General features: G+C 32.0%; 2 protein-coding genes across 2 annotated transcripts; both read right to left on the bottom strand.

Moving 5' to 3' along the window:
- Positions 1-5,051: 5,051 nt before the first annotated feature.
- LOC140063193 (ethanolamine-phosphate cytidylyltransferase-like) lies at positions 5,052-13,242 on the bottom strand. The gene is made up of 12 exons (XM_072109679.1): positions 13,121-13,242; positions 12,119-12,207; positions 10,853-11,014; positions 10,662-10,728; positions 10,110-10,157; positions 9,174-9,258; positions 8,662-8,800; positions 8,000-8,076; positions 7,614-7,691; positions 6,952-7,083; positions 6,410-6,498; positions 5,052-5,967 (listed from the first exon to the last, which is right to left on the bottom strand). Exons 1-12 carry the CDS (start codon positions 13,159-13,161, stop codon positions 5,871-5,873), a joined length of 1,104 nt encoding a protein of 367 aa, XP_071965780.1. The 5' UTR covers positions 13,162-13,242; the 3' UTR covers positions 5,052-5,870.
- Positions 13,243-13,502: 260 nt separating this feature from the next.
- Positions 13,503-17,898, bottom strand: LOC140063199 (2-oxoglutarate and iron-dependent oxygenase domain-containing protein 3-like). Its single transcript, XM_072109691.1, has 9 exons — positions 17,777-17,898; positions 17,264-17,478; positions 17,081-17,156; positions 16,842-16,884; positions 16,674-16,738; positions 16,519-16,575; positions 16,058-16,211; positions 15,299-15,422; positions 13,503-14,979 (listed from the first exon to the last, which is right to left on the bottom strand). Exons 1-9 carry the CDS (start codon positions 17,869-17,871, stop codon positions 14,840-14,842), a joined length of 969 nt encoding a protein of 322 aa, XP_071965792.1. The 5' UTR covers positions 17,872-17,898; the 3' UTR covers positions 13,503-14,839.
- Positions 17,899-20,545: the final 2,647 nt, after the last annotated feature.

The following is a 20,545-nucleotide window of genomic DNA, read 5'->3' as shown; positions in this document are numbered from 1 at the left end:
TTATACTGCACAGAAAATATCAGAAAAAAACGGTATTTGCCATCAGATAATAATGTCAGTAAGAACAACTGAATCACACCACATCTTGAGCAGGCATTCAACATACCCTAACCACACTTTTTACCAAGCACACTTCTAGCCAATCAAAAGCCCCGCTTTGCTATGATGCAATCGATAACATCAGCCCATATTATGGGTGATACCATTATTGTAAAAGGGGATACTGTATAATTAATTATTTCTGCAAAATAAGTAAATGCAGCTAGTTACATATAATACAAATTAGATTACGTCTACCAGTATACGTTTCTTGATTCATGAATTAAAAATGAAAATTAATATTCATTCACAATATTTTATTGTGGTGTTTTATGAAATTGGTTGTTGTTCAAGCTGTTCATAATTTGAGTATAAAAGTCTAGTCATCATAGGCAAATTTAATAATTCATTTTGACAATTCAAAATTAATTTGGTTTTTGTTTGTTCTGCATTAAAATGTACACTTCTGTCTACATAACCGAATCTAACCACAACATAAATTTGAGAATACACTGTGTGCGATACTTAAGCCTTGTTTGCACTAAACTTAAAAGATGGTAAATTTACCCAAGGCCATCGGTAAATTTGACAATTGTTCACACTTGGATAATTTCCCCTTGGTTATCACGCTGCTGCTCTAGCCCGCTACGTCCCATTAGGACTACTCAATCAGAAGCTAAAGCAAGCAGCAGTTATAGTTCTAAGGACAGACAGTTTTGTGAAAATGGAAACTCCACTATGATTTATTGATTCCAGCTGCTACAGTAGACCCAAAAAACGGCTGGGAAAGAGTCTATTAGGACATGTCATGCTAAAATTACAAATCCCTATATTCACTGTCAGTGTCAGATATTCATTGAATTATTATCGAAACAGTCCATTAAAGTTTGTGTTTGTAATAGGATACTTCACAATTGAAATATCTAGGGTGATGAAGTGACCCCCAGATTTGACCTTAGCAATAAAATTAACTAAAGTGACAGAAATTGAGTATTCACTTCTGTAACAAAAAAGTAATATTTATTCACATATAAAAAATGAAAAGAAACCCAAAAACCATTGTCTGACAGACAATTTAAGTATTTGTTGCTTTAAATTACATTTTTTCAGGTAAAATAACTATCTATTATGTGACAATAAAATGACACATTCAAAAACATTTGAAATAAAAAATATTTTTCAATAAGCGAGCAGCGTTTTTTGTAAGAAATATTTCTTGGTTTTACTATGGTTTCACATTCAAAATTTAACTGACATTATAACATATGAATGAAGCAGATGGTGAATGCATGGAGGAAACCTCCATGGTGAATGTTATAAACTCCTGGAGTATTCGTAATTTTAAGCTCACATGGTTTTACCCAGACCACATAGAGAGTTCTACTGGGCAGGTGTGATCAGTATAATTAACAATTAATTGAGGGAATTGTAAACCAGGACTTTTTTTTTTGGTCAAGTTAATTTGACCAAATTAAGTATGATCGATGCTTTAGACATTTTTATACCAAATGCAGCGTTTAAATCCACACAGATTCAGATTTTGACACGACATTGACCCCATATAACATATCATTGATTATAAATATTATATCTGATTATTATGTTGTCTGAATACAATAACTAAATGTTATCCTTATCTATAAAGTAGCTAGCATCAAACAATATGCTATTGTGTTAGTATAAGTACTTCAATAAGAAATGAACCAAGATATTATAATAATTAGTCTGGACGAAAATAGACTTTTATTGGCATATCATGCATTACTCCATGCATGCATATATCGCATGTTTTTGAAACATAAGCAAAACTAGCTATCACAAACCCCATATGTAGTATTTAAAGAGTTAACATAGAATTGGGCTAAAAATAGAAAAACAATAGCCATTATCATAACATATCAAGCACTGCATATACTCATCATTATTAATGTTATTAATGTACCCTGTATCACAAATATCATCTAATTACAATGTTAAACATAGTTATTTACTGTCTATAGCTAAAAATAGAAAATAAAGAAAATTATTACAATACGTGCAGAGAGATGAATGTTTCTAAAAAGTTGAAACTGGGCTTGTAGCCTCTGTTGTCATTGGTAGTACTAATAGTAGTTATTTAATAGTTTAGAAAAAATTTCTTTCAGAAACAACATAAATGTATGTTCACCATTAATTTAGTTATTTATAGAAAAATAAAAAACACTAATTAACATAATAAATAAATAAAACAAACTCTGCAGAAAAGATGTAGAGATCATATCAAACTTATAATAGCAGACAATCTCAGTGTCATTACTACCATAATTAACATGATTTTCAACCATTATGCATTTCAATTTTAATCTAATATATTAATAGTTTCCAATGTTTCAAATGTTTTCTATGAACTTTTAGTTTTCTAAGTTGGTAATCACATAATCTAAAATTAAGTTAAGTTTGTATTATAAGGTAAATATACAACCTTTCTAAGTTCAGTGAATTGTGGTGAATTAAGTAAAGTTCATAGAAGTCAAACTAAAATAAAGTAATCAGCCTCTTTCTATTCTATTATCTAAATGCAATATGGTCAGTTTTACCACAAACTAACACTAATGTGAAGACGTATCAAATGGACACTTTGTTTTCATGGTGAAACATTATAACAATGATTAACTGTTAAACTACACTTAAAAGCTGAATTTTATAGACATGCAAATAAAAATTCAAATGAAAAATTCTCGAATTAAATTTTGTTATTACCATGCACAAACACTCAATGCGTCACATGCGCAAACGCTCAATGCATCACATGCGCAAACACTCAATGCGTCGCATGCGTAAACGCTCAATGCGTCGCATGCGTAAACCCTCAATGCGTCGCATGCGCAAACACTCAATGCATCGCAACTGTTAGCAACAAGCTAGTTAGGTCTACATCCAGTTAAGCCATAAATTTTAGATTACAGTAACATTAAGTCAATAACATATTTTTGCAAATATCATTATTATTTTTCACTTTTGAACAATGAACAACATTTATTTATTTAAAAAACAAAGATGGAATTTTTTGATACAGTGCCAAATTTTTCAAGCGGGTGGCTGACAAGAACGATCTCATCTATTTGCTATGGCCTAAATATAGTCTAAAAATAACAACTTGTTCTAAATATATGATGCTTTATCAGTATATGAATATTTACTGATCAATATCCTTATAGATTCACTTGAGGTATGCTATTCTTGGATCACGCAGAGCTCATTCATTGGCGTATAATTATAGTTACTGTACAATACTACTTTATCAGGCATCAGCAAGGTGTGATTTAAGTTCAACATGGTAAAAATAACTTATTGGCACCCTAGAGTAACTGATGGTGTATAATTAGTATTATCTAATATCAGTACTTTTATCAATATTTGCTTTAAAACAATACAAACAACATAATAATGCCAATTATTGATTTGAGGTTTTTTTACTATCTTGAGATAAATTATTACAACTTTATTCTGGTTTAATATAGTTAAGAACCGGATTTGTATCAACAATGTTAATCAAAAGGCATGTGATTGTGAACGATCAAAACTGAGTTCAAATCGGATTCAATGTAAAAATAGATGTTCAGAAAAATAATTTATTGGAAGATGGCAAATAAACATAAGTGTAGTAAATTAAGTACTTATTAGATAATATCGTAGATTATCAACCGTTAGGACACTGACATCAGAAATAGATGAGATTAAATCAAGGCTAGGCTTGCATGTATTCTGTGCGTGGTGCGTTTGAGTTTCACACTCCCGGAGAAGATGATTGTTTACCCGCATGGTGTTAAACTGGCATCCTCATCTTTATAGGGCCTAACATCATCAGTTGTTTTAGGCCAATGTAAACAACATAAATTAGTATTTATGAACACAGACTCTAAAAGAAATATTTAAACAATTATAACCTACCTCCATGATGCTGTAAAATGATGTTTTACCCATTTTAATAATTGATTTTATTCAAGTCGTTCATATTCAAGATTTTCTTTTTTGTTTCTTTATTTTCTGTAACTCTACTGCCCTCTTTGTTTTAAAGATTGTTTTAAATTAAATTTCTTTGGGGTGGGCCGGCCGTATAAAATTTACTGTAATTAATTATTCGCTGAAAATAATTATTTAACTAAATCAATCGTTAGGTTTGTTTGAACCTCTACTTAGTAAAATCTTGTTAACGTTTTAATCAAATTACCTTTCATTGCAGATACTGGTCTACTGTAGTTTCCTGTAGACTATAAATACTAAATTTAAGGGCCGTTCTTAACGTTGATTTAGACTTATTTACATACTTTCTGTCTGTAGAATAACGATATATATTACCTAAACAATATTTTAACTGTTAATAGAACTTACATTTAGTTATTTTGTACAGTAGTTAGACTAAAAGGCTGCCGCGCGTAAACGGAAAGATCTGCTGACCATCAAGTAGTATTTCAACAAGTTGTTAGGAATGTCAGGTGTGGCCAGGTGGCAAAAATGCAAATAGAGTAATCGCATCTCGCCCTCTATAATTTATAATAAAATAAATGCGTGCCTCTTTCCAAAAGCAAACTTTGTGAGAACAAAATGTGATGTGCCCATATATGGGATGACGTCATATCAATACCACATTTGGGAACATCACACTTTTATTGTCAAACTTGACAGCCTGGAACCAATTTGATAGGTGATTAGTTCTCTATTTTAGTCTTTACCTCTTTGTTTCAAGCATTCTGATGTGTGTTTGTAATAAGGATATGCCTACCATACGGAAGATATGGCAATATAAAGATGTTACTAAGTTAAGAAGACCAAAAGTGTCATAAAGAAATCAATATATGGGAATCAATCGACATCGATAATTATTGGTGGAATGTATGGTAGATTTTTTTTGCCTGTACAAAAACTTTAAAAAATAAAACAGTGATTCTTATTAACATTTTGAAAAGTTTATTTAATATATCACAATAAAATAATTCTTTTAAATTCACATGTTATCTATATAGTGTAATTAATACCTCATGGATCCATCTATACAAATAATTTATACACAATATGTAAAAACATGTAAAAACATTTAAAACTTTTATTCCATAAACCCAAATAAAATATAATTCATATGTTTTATTAGAGATAATAAATATATCTATATCTTCTAAATAAAACCTGCACTTTATATAATAAAGAATTATGAACGGTAAAATATGTAAAGTTTTGATAAACTATGTCTAGGATAACATTAAAAATGATTTAACCACACATGCAACAGTGAAAAAAAGTTAAGAAGTTGACTTTAGGGAACAACCAAGTGTTAGTGTCAGAAACTGTATATTGTGAACACACAATTATTATGTATAAATTATATATATTATTATATTATATTTGATATTTTGATATAAATATTTTACCCTGAACTCAAGGGGAATATTCAAAGTTACCAAATTGATTATTAACACATCTGGACATCCAAGTCTACTCAATCGATAACAGACAAACAATGATATTGGTACTATTGATTGTAATAGATCTATACACATACATTACATATTTACTTATATCAATAAGAAATAGCTTAAACACCTACTTTGCAAGCAATGGTTTAAAGTTATGCTAATAGTATTTTTAATATTGCAATTTGATTAAGACTGGTAGATGTTAATACAAAGCAGGCCATTAGCTGGTTGGACCATGGTATGGCAACAATCATGTTGGGTTAAGACATTCAAAAACATTCTCCTGTACATTAAACCATAAACTCTTCAGTAACTCAGTCGTCATTAGCATTTCCCATCTACTTCAAACTGTCTGGGTTTCATTTATATTACATGCACTCTTTACTGTGGGCCGTTTAATTTTTTTCGTTGAGCCATTATTTCTATCAACTTGATCTCTTTCTTTTCTTTCTTTTCATTGCGTTCTTGATAATTCCGCCTAGAAAAAAAGAAAAACCCAGTGATCAGTTGTGAATTATGCAATATGTATCTACAATGTAAATTTTATTGTAGATATATTGTACTGTGGTATTAAGATCTTTAAAGCTCTGCTTTTACAATCACTATGTGATTCCCAGCACCTGGTTAAATATGCAAATAAGATCAGTAAGTTTATAATTAAATGATATAATAGTAATAATAACTGCCATAACTGAAGCTTAGAATGACTGTGTGATGTGCCCAAATATGGTAGTGATATGCCCAAATACGGTAGTGATATATCATCATGTCTATATATGGGTACATCACATTTTGTTGTCACGTAAAGTTTGATAGTGTAAACAGAGCTTAAGATAGGAAAATGTGTTTCCTTTAGCTTAACAACAGTGAAACAGGTACTGACACAATAACTACATATAAACGTATATGAGATTACCGACCTGTTTTCAATAATCCTATCAACAATCTTTGAGGTTGACATATCACTGCAACTATCAACTATCTTAAAAATTCCTTTGTTTTTTGGTGTCTATATAGAGAAAAAAATCAGTACTACAATAATACATGGCATAGAGGGCAGTATTTATTATTACACTACAATACATGGCATAGAGGACAGTATTTATTTATACACTACAGAGCCATATATATAAAGACATGAAGACTAGAAGCCATTTTTGTATCAAAGAACGAACATGCTGCGTGCCCACGTTTATTTTGTATATTTGACACATATCACATGACTTTAATCCAATGTCGTAACTCTTTATATATATGGCTCTGATATACTACAATACATGGCATAGAGGGCAGTATTTATATATAAACACATTTCAAACATTCAACTCCAACCAAAGTAGTCTCATTAATATAAGAGGCCATGATAATATTTAGCCATGTGAAACATACACATGATCCTTTATTGGAAGCGACTCTAATTAAAGACCAACATTGTAGAGGTAAAATAGATAAAATTACTCACTTCATAGGGATTTGAACCATTAGCTGATGGCTTGATAGGCGTCATGCCATGCACTACGACGTCAACACCAAAGTGATCAAGTAATGAGTTATTAACGATATATGGTGCGCCAATGACTACTTCATTCACATACTAAAAGATTAAGAATAATTGCAATATAATATGTACAGTAATAGGCAAAATGTAGTCAGCACTGTGGTCATGTTACAAGAGTTATTAAAACTCCTATGGCCTTTTGCCATTTTCCCCCTGACTGTTCTCTAAAAATAGTAATCAATGTTCTCTAGTATTACACAAAAATCAAGATTCAGGCTAACTTTGTCAAAATAATACATTCTGAAATATTTTGTACACAACATCATTGATATGTAATAGATGTTAAAGTTGTCAAAAACAAATTTGTATGTTGAAATTATTGTTGAAATTACGGTTTTTAGATATTTATATATCTATATATATATACAACGGTATTTAGATATATAAATTTATGTTGGAGTCACAAAAGGTGAGTCTTGCATATAAATTTGTTTCAAGTAGAAACACATACAATTAATAAAAAACAAAATATAGCATGTAAAGAGATTGTAATCTTCAAAAACAAATTCTATTTACTCAGTAACTATCCTCCTTCTCACTATAGAAGTAGAACAGCGTGAACTTACCCGACATGCCAGGACACTTAATGTTCGTTCATGTAGGTTCATTATTGGGTAATTACCGCCCCAATAGCGATTCACCTCCTGAAATCAAAAAGAAAAACATTTATATATTAATCATTGTTTTGTGCAACTGTATGTGATTTTCATTTCCAAATATTGCAGCCATATGGCAGGGAATTTTTTAAGCTGTGGCTTTCGAATAGTAGTGGAGCTGTAGCTTGGCGGTTAATGTGCTTGCCTTCCAATCCCAAGGTCCAGAGTTCAATCCTGACCAGTGCCGGGGTTGTAACCCACGACTCTTTCAACTCCACTCCCTAAGGCTCAAATTAGACTTGGAGGATGCGTATGAAACAAAACAAAAAATAAATCGTACTAGACAATAAACTAACCTCATCTGTATGTAAACCAACGATGACATAGTTTCCAAGTTGGCTAACTTTTTCAAGGAAGTCAACATGCCCAACATCTATATTATTTAATGTAAGGAAATACATATTTATCAGATTATCTATATCAGAGATCTCAACTTGAAAAAACTAAATTTAAAAAGAGACTTTATAAAAGAAAAACTCTTTTTTTTAACACACACAGAGGGCGTTATTTAAACAATCTGAGGCGCCAGTATTATATGCTGGGTGCTTTCCAAGTATTGGCATGGTGGGTGATGTCCATATTGGAAAATAGGTTCCCAGTTTGCCTTTAATTAACTAAAAGTAGACTACCAGTACAGCTTAAATGAAATATCACTGTCAGAATGTTTCATTGCATTTATAAACAGACTCTTGACAATCTTAAAAATATAAGCAAAGCAACTGATAGAGGGATTGAATCAGAGAACGAAGGCAGACGCCCGGAAAGATGAAACACAACATCTTGTGTTGGGCGAGCTTTAAATAAAGAAATGAAAATGAATAAAAAATATAAAAAAATTAAAATAATAAATAATCATATATCTAAAACAATTGGGAGAAATGTCACCTTTAGAGCAGATATCCAAAATATCTAAATAGCTAAAATATTTTGTGCACTTTTTAAATCAACGAAAGGATACGAAAAAGGTCAAAAGCTCCAGCGGTATAAACAATTTTGTCTCCTGGGTTCGGTTCTTTACCCTCTGCAAACTGAATGATCTTATTGGTTGTTGGTAAAAATTGTGAAATACCAGTGTAAGGACTCTTTAGGTTTGAACACTGAAAAACAGAAACAAAAGTGTAAACATAAATTGCTTATTCAAAAACTGGAACAGAAGAGTTAAAGTTAATAGAAATTTGAATGTTTTTTGTGTTCTTATAGATAGTACTAGTAACCAGTTAAAGTACTAGTAACCGGTTAAAGTACTAGTAACCGGTCAAAGTACTAGTAACCGGTTAAAGTACTAGTAACCGGTTAAAGTACTAGTAACCGGTCAAAGTACTAGTAACCGGTTAAAGTACAGTACTAGTAACCGGTTAAAGTACTAGCAACCGGTTAAAGTACTAGTAACCGGTTAAAGTACTAGCAACCGGTTAAAGTACTGGTAACTTATTTTCAATAATTATGATGATAATTATAACCGATACTTACGCTGGCTTCGTTATTTGTTTTTCCATCAGGAATCGGTGAGTTTCGAGCTCCAACTAAATGGTGAGATTTAGTCATTAATAACATTCTGAAAAACAAATCAGTTTATTGACTTTGTGCAAGTGTGTGTGGGAGGTGGGGGTGAGAGAAATACATGAATCTGGTTAATCAGTACAATTTGATGCTACTTTGGTGAAATATAACGTTAGATTCCTCAAATTCATAATACAATTACCAATTTACATATGCTATGTAATAATAAAACTGATATTAATCAACGATATGAATTTTAGCCATACACTATTTTTTTATAAATTCTTTCAATATTTCCAGATGCTTTTATATGGATTTGTCTATTATTATTAATTTACATAATTAATATATTAATAATAAACTTTGTTTTGTGTTTATCAAGGATGTAAAATTTCATAAACAATGCATCATTAAGTATGCCTTTTACTTTATTAATATATTAATAATTAATAAGAATACTAATTATTACTTGTGAATAAATCAAAATTTAAATTTGGTGGTGGTTGCTAAAAATGTATTTTTCTATTGCATATTAATAATATTTTTAATTTTATAAACAATAGTTTTATGTATCTATATAAATCAAGTAAAATTATGTTCATAATTTGTTTATTGTTTGAAATTTATATATGCAAAATGTCTATGGTGTGAACCGAACAATCTGCTTTCAAATCTGTGTTCTATTGTGTAAGACCCAAATTGTGTTTTATTTTATCAAGTTTAAATGTCAGCTTTATTTAATGATTTCAAAAGAGCAAAAGTTGTATTTGTTTAACACCCATGATGACATGATAAATAGTTTAAATAATAGAATGAAAGCCAACGAAAAAGTGCAAATTTACATTACAAGTCTTGGTTTACTCCTTGTCTAAATATATGGGAAAGATGAAGAATGGGCAACCTTACCTTCCAACTAAATCTGTTGTAGATACTCCAGCTGTTCTTTTACATTCCCTGAAAAACACAATGCAATTATCTCCGGATAAATTCTAATCATACTATATGCTATACATTCATACCCAGGATTATTTGGGGCACTCCTATTCAAAGGACACTCTTATTAAAAGGAAACTTTCTTGTGAAACAAACAAGGAGAAATATATGTTTTAACACAGTATCAGTGTAGAACAAATCCTAAACCGCCCGAGATGTACTGAAAATTTATCAATTAATTCGAAACGATAAGATGAGGAAAAGAGATCTGAACCCAGAACATCCTGCTTGATATCACTATGGTTACACTTTGTTGGGTCCCAAAGGTGTCCTCTTAATAGAGGTTCTACTGTATGCAGCATCGGTGTGTAGAATAAACTACAGTATTACACAACACTTTTGGCTTAATAAACTACACACAAATGTTGCATCATTTTATGCCAAGTCATAAGTACATAAAACTTAAGTACTACATAGTATCTTAGTTGGCCACCTCACTACAATATAAACAAAAAGTGAACATACTTGTATCTGCCTTGTTCTTTGACTATTCTGTAGGTATCCCGTCCTTCAGAATCTAGTGTGATGTCATCTGATAGTGAAAGAATTATGGTTATATTATTTATTATATCATTATCACATAAATGGAATTTTGAAAAATGTGTGATCTTCTTTAAAATTGCTACAATATTTAATTAATATTTAATCTTATTTACCTCCATGAGCACAGAAATCACAGTTGTATTTGTCCAATGTATCTAGTTCCGTTACATATGGCACGCCTTCTATGACCTCATCTACCCATTTGATGGATCGTACCATTTTGTAACGATCTTCTTCTTTCATGACAGGTGGTCCTTTATGCTTGGCAACTTCAGCTAAATAAATAAAATAAATGAATTGATTCATTTCTTGGGCCTTATTACTTTTTATTCCCAAAGTCCACTAGGCTGTCGACGACAGTTGCTTTCAATGTAGCCATAGTATACAGTAGAATAGAACCCCTTCATTGGGACACTCTTATCTAAAGCTCTGTCTACACTATCAAACTTTATGTGACATATAAGTGTGATGTACCCAAATATGGTAGTGATATGACATCATCTCCACATTGTTTTTTACATAAAGTTTGATAGTGTAGATAGAGCCAAAGATAATAAAAGGAGAAGATACAACAGTTCCGTTGGCGGCGTAAACCACATCCGGGTTACTTTTTGCCTACGCCTGAAGGTGGCGCACTTCTTTTTCGCTAGAAGAAGTGCGCCACCTTCAGGCGTGGGTAAGGTAAAACTATCTACAGGTATAAAAATGCAAACGATAATTATTTATCAAAACGATTATAAAAATATTAATAATATCAAAATTAGTAGAGCACAGACGCGAGAACACATCAGATCATCACGATCCATCCAAACGTGGAATTAGACGGGAACCATATCTAGAGCCCGCCGTCGTTCGGCTGCTGGATTCTTACGCGTCCATGAAAGCACGTACGCGTTTCCTATCCTTCTATATATAACTACGCGTACTGTTGATTCTTTACCTATTTATATTCTTTGATAGAGCTTATGCACTTGTCAATTGTATGACCCACTATATGACTCCCGGGAGAGGTGCGTCATGGGTGCGTCATTTATAAATAATTACTGACGCAGGTGTGCGTCAAAAAACCTAGATGGTACGTCACATCAATGAACAAGGTGTGTCAATGTCCGTCACTTTACCACCCACCATATCATAAACAACATGGTCACAGTGCGTCAAAATGGGTGCGTCATGGTCACCTAAAGGTAAGTCACCTTTTTGACGCATGGGTGCGTCATGGTATTCAAAAGTATGACGCACATCGGAAAAATGACGCACCTCTCCCGGGGGTCGTATACTGGGTCATACAATTGACAAGTGCATTATGGGACAACAACCCAGGTGTCCTATAGTCTTAATTAGAGCTGGTTCTATTGTACTTTGTTACTCCAACTTACCATCTGAATGAATGCCAACAACCAATACATCCCCAAGTTTCTTAGCTTGCCGCAAAAAGTTTGCATGGCCAAAATGTGCCATGTCAAAGCTGAAATGGAAATTAGCAAAATATTAAAAATAATCACATTTGTAGAACAGTTTCTGCAAACAGCATTGCATTTTAAAAGTATTGTAAATTCACTGAACTAAAGCCGAATGACTAAATTCTTAATTTGTTTTTTAGAATAAATCTGGATGACCTTTTTGGTGGGACAAACATACAAAAGAGATTACAGTAATACATTACAAGATTACAATTGTTAAAAAAAGGAGGGTTTGTGTAGCACAGCAGCATTCCACTAAGCAGGGATACAGTAACATGTTGTACTACAACTGGAAGGAACAAAAATTTAACTTGGACAGTTAAAAATAAATAACTCATCAATTTAAGCAACCAAATTATTAATTATTCATTCGAATAAACACCTAGGCATAGGCCTATGTTGTATTTTTTCATATTTAGGGAGAATATATTTTATAATACATACCACATTACACACAAAAAATAAAGACCACCCTCAAATAAATATTAAAATAAAAGTCTTTCTCACAGTCACACTAACGACCCTCTCAAACAATTATAAATGCCACAGGCAGTTTATTATTCGAATAAATGCGGTAAAAGATCATATTTTAAACCATAACCATAGACTTAGTTAAATTAGAGGCAGGGGTGGTTACGAACAAACTAGTTTAGTGCCTAGCCCTAAGCACAGACTAGACTTATTAGATTCAGTCATGCATGAATGCATCATCCATGCAAGCAGCTAAGCCTAATAAGCTATGCAGGCTACACCTTAACACACTAGGCTACAGCAGGAAGGGCAGGGCAGGCAGGGTCAGTTAGGCAAGCCGACCGACAGTAGTTGTTGGTAGCCTAAAGTAAACCACAACACTGACAACCCGGCGCCAAGCCCGGCTGAACACACGGTTTTTTATATGAAAACATCAAAATAACTTACCAGCCATCTACCCAAACTCGAACAGGCTTTCTATCTGCCATATTTGTTAAATAAATACTTTGTTTGAAGGAAGAACGTCAAAGCTCTGTTGTGTGTGCAGCAGCAGTGTGTGAGCGGCGGCGGCGAGAGATTGAATGAGATGAGACACGCCCCTTTTCTACAAACAACACACACATCGTGTGCGATCATTTGGCGATCGATGGGTCAAAGGTGATAAAACAAGGACGACACACAATTTTTAATTAAACAGCATTTTTTTTGACACAAAAAGTACATTTTCTTCATTCTTTTAGTAGACAGATGCATTGTATATATATCTTTATCTAGGTCATTACTACAGTCATAGTATAAACACAAAATAAAGTAAACTAATTCAAATACTAATTTAAAAAAGTGAATTTGTTTTTATTAGAAATATTTGCAATACATTAGTGTTTTTATATTAGTATTCAAGAGTAATCATCCCATATACTTAAAATAACGGTAACCTCCCTCTTTTATACGTCCAAAATGGAGAATTTCTAAAATTTATAAAAAGTATTACACACTATTTTCATGATCATAGTTTACATGATAACCAGTTTGGTTTTTCTATTTTTAGTATATTCATAATTTTTTTTATTTATAATAAATTGAATTTTTTTTTTATATTGAGTACGGTGCATTATAAAAAAAAGTGATTAATACAGTGTATTAATATGCCTACCAATTAATATATAAATCAATCTTAATTTTAAAATTTCTTCTTATTTTTGTGCACAATTTAATATTTCTGCAATATGAAATGTCTGCTTATTAGTACTTAGTCGAGTAAACCCTTCTCAAATTGAAATATAAAAAAACGGAAATTCCTCTAAAAAAAAACGAAAGACAAAAGGTCCTTAATTTATCAGTACTATAGAAATTGCATCCTAAAACCCGGTGGCCATATTCATCATTCACACTTTAAGCTCTGTCTAAACTATCAAACTTTATGTGACAACAAATGTGACGTGCCCATATATGGGCACTGATGTCATATCACTACCATATTTGGGTATATCACAACCATATTTAGGCACATCACACTTTTTTGCCAACTTAGTTTGATAGTGTAGACAGAGCTTTAGACTATCAAAAACAATTTCTCTACAGAATACCACTAATAAGTGAAATCAATGTTTATTGACTTCAGGGAAGTATCTCACTTGATTGTGATTGGTGAATATGGTGACAGAAGCTTTGGTCTACACACTAAAGGTGACATTAGGTGAATTAAGGTCAAGGTTTTAGTTGTCATAGTGATGTAAACTATGGTCCTGTTTCTGCTGCATAAAAATAACCTGTTAAAAATGGTGAATGAATTAGCCCCAATTACTTGGGAGCAGAAAAGGGACAATTTTATAAATAATGGTTAAAAACACCCGTTCAATTCAGTGTTAGAACATCATTTAACCGGTTATTGCTGGGCAGCTTTATAGCTGCAACACAAAATAATGATTATTTGATTGACAGCTGCTGACCTTGAGTCAACTACACTACGATTTTTGCTTTTTGGTGCAAACATTAAGCAGAAATGCAGTCAATATAATAATTTAAATTTTAAATCTATATTGAAATAAACGGTTTACTCAGAGCTATGCAGCAGAAACAGACCCTATGTTTTTATGTAGGTCACATCGAAAGAAGGGGGAACAGGAATGTAATAAATAATAATGGCAAGGAGACATGTATTTTAGTTCATTTTCGAAGAGTTGGATATTTAATTTTCTCCTTTTTATTGCAAGTAAATGAGATAGTCATTGCATAACGGGTTCCTTTGCTAACTTTCTCAACATAATGCTGGTTTTCAGATCCTGATGTAAAAAATGATAGACGACCTGAAACACATAAAAGATATGATTTAATAAATGTAACGTTTTTGGACAATATTTAGCACAAATCTGAGGCAGAGCATTTTGTTAGATCTCTGGTAGTGGTGCGATTACGTTTCTTGTGTAAATAATTGTAAAAATGGTGTCTTAAAAATATACAAATTTTCGCATTTTTAAATATCAAATACAAAAATAATATATTATTGTATATTAATAATAAACATTTATAACGCACTATTCACTGATGTCTCACAATTCTAAAAGACCAGATAGAGTGATTAAACATATGAAATTATTGTGATAAGTAACAAAGAATATTTTTTACCTAATTTAGGTTCAATAGTTGAATTTGCTTTTTTATCAATGAATATAAAACGTCCTCCATCAAAATCATCACCATAGTTACTTAGGTACAGCAGAGACGTATAATCAAATGTTGTATACGTTTCCTGAAACAAAATAAACCTGATGTTAGCATAATATACATCTGTAAAGTAATTATTATATTTAATATTTAATCACAATCTTGTATTATACTGTATAAACAAGATCAGCCCATTCTGGCATATGAATTGTATACAATTGCATACATAACATGACAACATCTGAAGTCAAAAACAGGAGGTGGTGTTTTTTTAGGTCAATATTGAAAACAGGAGATGTAAGGAGTTCAGAGTGCGACAAGCAGTATCGCATGGTGGCTTTCACTTCAGAAAAAAATAAATACAAATTATGACAGCAGATGATCGTACAATGTCTTAAAATTTGTAAATTTGCTTGTGTAAGCCTTTTTGTTGTATTTTAATGCAGAAAACAACACATATACATCAAAATTCAGTTATCTTTGTAATCCGGGAGAAAATGGGGAAAACCAGGATCACGATGTTAGGCCGGAAGATGAGTCTAAAATACAAGAGTCTCCCGGCCAAAACATGTGTTGGCATGTATGCAATTGCATCTAAATCATAATCTCTAACTCAAAATTAATACCATAATTATCGCTAACATTTTCATAAAAATAATGAACAAGTGTTGATATAAAGTTTACAGTACACACTCTTATAATGAACACATTACACTTTACCTTATCAACATGAGGATGCCAGTATTCGTCATGTATTGTTTTTGCTGGTTTATTTGTCATGCGAGAAAAAAACGTTGGATGAGTTAAATGAATGCTGTTAGCAGGAATTGAAAATTCACCAGCGATGGCTAACTGAATTTTACTGGCAACTCTCCTGAAAATTGAAGAATGAAACTGTTTATTTAAATCATTGCATTATGATATTTTTTAAAAATTTTTTTCTGAACTGGTATGGGGTTAAACACCAGAAGTAGTCAACTTGAAAATCTAATTGATGCCACAATGTGAGATCAACAATTTTCGCACCCTAAAGCTACACTATAAAATTTTATGTGATAAATAAAAATGTGATGTGCTCGATGACATTCATATCACTACCATATATGGACACATCACACTTTTTTGTCAAACCAATTTGATAGTGTGGACAGAGCTTAATACTTCTACTAATGCTAACTCACTTATATAAATCAAAATCTTTTGTTGTAAATATATTCAAACCTTGACTATCAATCAATCTGAAAGAAAAACAAAGTTCAATCAATTTATTACACATTGGTGATGATGACTAGGACTTGTGGTTTAAACCTAATCATTTAATAACAATAACACCTACTGGTATACATCAATAAATGCATCTCCTTTCGATAGTGCCCCAGAGTGAAGATCAAGAATTGATGCCTGAAAATATCAAAACAATTATTCTATTGCAAACATTTTTCATAAAATTAAGTTGTAAGTAAAAGCAAAATAAATGAATTAATACAAAAACGATGATACTTACCCCACCATTGGAGCCTCCAAGGGAAAGACCTTGCTTAGCAATCCTACAAAGATAGAAAAACAACATACAATTTAATGTAAATATTTGGACATGTTTTTTAATAATACTGATAGTATATTTAGGCCTAAAATACCATGGGCCACTTGAATGGTGAGCTTTTAGATTAACGTGCTTATACCCTAACTTAGGTGGGTATAGAGGTCCTCAGTAGCATGTGTCTGCCTGTCTGTAAGTCTTACTTAAGTAATTGCTTAGCTTCACTGTCTTTGATGAGACCATCCATCACAACTCTCCCACAATGCTTTGGGGCACAGTCTGTAACAAAAGAAAACTAAATATTCGTCAACATTTAAATAACTGAGCCCTCAAATGTTAAGTTCAGGAAGTACTGTACAGTAAGTACAATTGCTCCTTTCATTCACCTTTGAATTTCTTTATATCATCTGCATAATCTTTTGAGCAGGGCACAGAATGCCGTCGATTGGAAACCGTTTCATCCTGCTTTGCAAAGGCTACCAAGTCATCTTGTTTTGAAAACATTTGCATAGCAAATATCAATCCACCAATCAGAACAAACCTCATTAGCATACGATTCCAGGGTATCTTTATTCGCCCCTGATTTGTGTCATCTTGTTGCCTGAAACAGTGAAGAAGAAAAACAATTAATTAATTACTTTTAAGATAAATCGATTTAAGTTTTAGCTTGAAATTAAATAAAATTCATTGAATAAATAAATGTTGACCTAGTTAGGCATGAATCTAGCTAGGCCCAAAAGCTAGGCCAACTCGACTCATCGCGACGCACTTCAAACCTTACCAATACCCCGCCCGGACTCGACTGCGTAAGCTAGGCTAGCCCTACTACTACTAGGCCTACTCTAAAAACCTTTTAGCAATTCGATGGGCAGCCTACTATAATATGTATTGTTACTTACACGTTTCCACTTCCATTCTCAGTTGCATCATCTTTAGAAGAGTTTTGATGAAGTTTACATTTTTCTGTTATTCGCTTTCTAGCTTTTGGTGGCATTTTTTTTTGCTGTCGGCCGAAAAACCGTGTTTTTGATACTTTGTGTATGGAACGCCGTTAGTGCCTTCTTCTTTTGTAGATTTAGTTGTACGTAACCAGTTGATTTTTGCCTTATGATTAATTTGGCAAAATTCATTGATTGATTTCCTATCAAAATAAACACTATGTGTTTTTTTTAAGTCATAACGTTTAAAGCCAGGATACCCGATTAAATTATTTCAATCTAAATTCCAAGCTCAAGTAATAAAACATTAACACAAAGATGACAATCATCCAAATACTTTCGTCCAATCTATTGTTTTAATGATACTTTAAATATATTTTTTTTATCAGTGTACTAAATATTTTATCAACATAACATTAATAGTTTTCATTAGTACCTAAATAAAAATATTATAAAATTATTATTATTATCACTATAATATTGATTATTATTACAAATTTATATTTAAAAGAAAAGAATTGTGTTATATTGCGCAATTAACAGGTCAACGTAAAAATGAGTGTATAAAACTAGAAAGACGCATGACAAAAATATGAATTAATACAATTTTAGAACCATAAACATCAAATTGAATATAGTGCAATACTATTAATGACTATAGACCTGTACAAATTGATTGTTGTAAATAATTATAATTTAAAAATACAGTACAAAAGTTCCATTTTAAGAAAAATTGTGAACAGTGGAGTAACGGCTATGAGCGCTCACTGGCTAAACCCAGGAGCTCTGGAGCTTATGGGACCATGAGCAGTGCCCAGAGGGAAAAACAGGCATGAAAACGTCTGAGGCCTCCAGCATTGGAGGACCACTGAGGGTTCCTAAACCATTACACCACTGATTGTGAACATAGAAATAACTTACGCTAAAGAAATGTCCAATAAAGCAAAATTCTGTTTGATATTGCATTATACAGTATATTGCATTATACAGTATATTGCATTATACAGTATATTGCATTATACAGTATATTGCATTATACAGTATATTGCATTATACAGTATATTGCATTATACAGTATATTGCATTATACAGTATATTGCATTATACAGTATATTGCATTATACAGTATATTGCATTATACAGTATATTGCATTATACAGTATATTGCATTATACAGTATATTGCATTATACAGTATATTGCATTATACAGTATATTGCATTATACAGTATATTGCATTATACAGTATATTGCATTATACAGTATATCCTTATCTGAAAACATTCGTACTAATCTATTAAGTACATTTTAAACTATTACATATCTACACAAAGAAAAGACGAGACATAGTAAACAGCAAGAAAACAATTCCATCCATCATACACAGACATTTTGGTGGTTTTCGTAAAGGTATCAAAAACACAAAATAATATTTCATTATATTGTTTTATAACAATATGTGTCATGTGATTGTAAAATGCAATTTCAGTAATTATTTATAACTTATTTTTCCAATCTACTCTATTGCACATGATTACTGCATATCAAAATACTGTATCTTATTAAAACATGGTTTTTACTAGGACGCAACGCAAGGACATAAGCACAAGATAAGTAATTTGACCAATCAAAAGCAATGGATTATTTGAAACCATCACTTGTCAACTAGCTTGCGTTGCATTTACTTCCTTCTGTTGTGTCCCAGTGGGAACCAAGCTTAACACATTAATGATTGAGTATAGAAGTCACACACAACACAGTATTTTGCAATGTACATACTCTACATTATAAATACTATAATGTTTATATCTATGTATGAAAGTAAAATTCAGCGATAAACTGGTTTTTTTAAAGTGAATTTATGAGGTATTAATTAAAACAATTGGAATATTCTGAGGTACAAAGCCATTGCCAAGGTTTTAAGGATTTTAATAATATAGATAGAATACATTAGAAAATAAAAAACTTTATTCAAATCAGCTAGTTTCCCAGTTAGCTTCTTCTCAAACTTCTAAATTGGTCCCCCAACAAACTTGGTTGCCAAGCCAGCCCTTCCCTTAGAAACAAGTTACTTAATTTCATCTTATTTATTATTATAGTATGTAAGTATGTAATATAAATCTATATATAGTTGTTTGCATTAGTTACAATCTAGCAGCCTTATGTGCTGCCACAATGTCCAAAGATATTAGGTAAGTTACAACCTAGCAGCCTTATGTGCCACAATGTCCAAAGATATTAGGTAAGTTACAACCTAGCAGCCTTATGTGCCACAATGTCCAAAGATATTAGGTAAGTTACAATCTAGAGGGTTATGTGCCACAATGTCCAAAGATATTAGGTAAGTTACAACCTAGCAGCCTTATGTGGCACAATGTCCAAAGATATTAGGTAAGTTACAACCTAGCAGCCTTATGTGCCACAATGTCCAAAGATATTAGGTAAGTTACAACCTAGCAGCCTTATGTGCCACAATGTCCAAAGATATTAGGTAAGTTACAATCTAGAGGGTTATGTGCCACAATGTCCAAAGATATTAGGTAAGTTACAACCTAGCAGCCTTATGTGCCACAATGTCCAAAGATATTAGGTAAGTTACAACCTAGCAGCCTTATGTGCCACAATGTCCAAAGATATTAGGTAAGTTACAACCTAGCAGCCTTATGTGCCACAATGTCCAAAGATATTAGGTAAGTTACAATCTAGAGGGTTATGTGCCACAATGTCCAAA

The sequence above is a fragment of the Antedon mediterranea genome, chromosome 1, assembly GCF_964355755.1.
Source record: "Antedon mediterranea chromosome 1, ecAntMedi1.1, whole genome shotgun sequence".
In the NCBI taxonomy this organism is placed as follows: Eukaryota; Metazoa; Echinodermata; class Crinoidea; order Comatulida; family Antedonidae; genus Antedon; species Antedon mediterranea.
Note: the sequence above shows the minus strand (reverse complement) of the source record. Positions and strands in the feature narration are given on the sequence as shown.

Excerpts from the sequence above, each read along its gene's own strand:
- LOC140063193 (XM_072109679.1), bottom strand. The coding sequence starts at position 13,161 with ATGGCAGATAGAAAGCCTGTTCGAGTTTGGGTAGATGGCTG. Across the intron at positions 11,015-12,118 it reads TGTTGGCATTCATTCAGATG|CTGAAGTTGCCAAGCATAAA; the intron begins GTAAGTTGGAGT and ends TTATTTATTTAG. Across the intron at positions 10,729-10,852 it reads TGATTTCTGTGCTCATGGAG|ATGACATCACACTAGATTCT; the intron begins GTAAATAAGATT and ends TTTCACTATCAG.
- LOC140063199 (XM_072109691.1), bottom strand. The coding sequence starts at position 17,871 with ATGCCACCAAAAGCTAGAAAGCGAATAACAGAAAAATGTAAACTTCAT. Across the intron at positions 16,739-16,841 it reads TTGGAGGCTCCAATGGTGGG|GCATCAATTCTTGATCTTCA; the intron begins GTAAGTATCATC and ends TGATATTTTCAG. Across the intron at positions 15,423-16,057 it reads GGCATCCTCATGTTGATAAG|GAAACGTATACAACATTTGA; the intron begins GTAAAGTGTAAT and ends ATTTTGTTTCAG.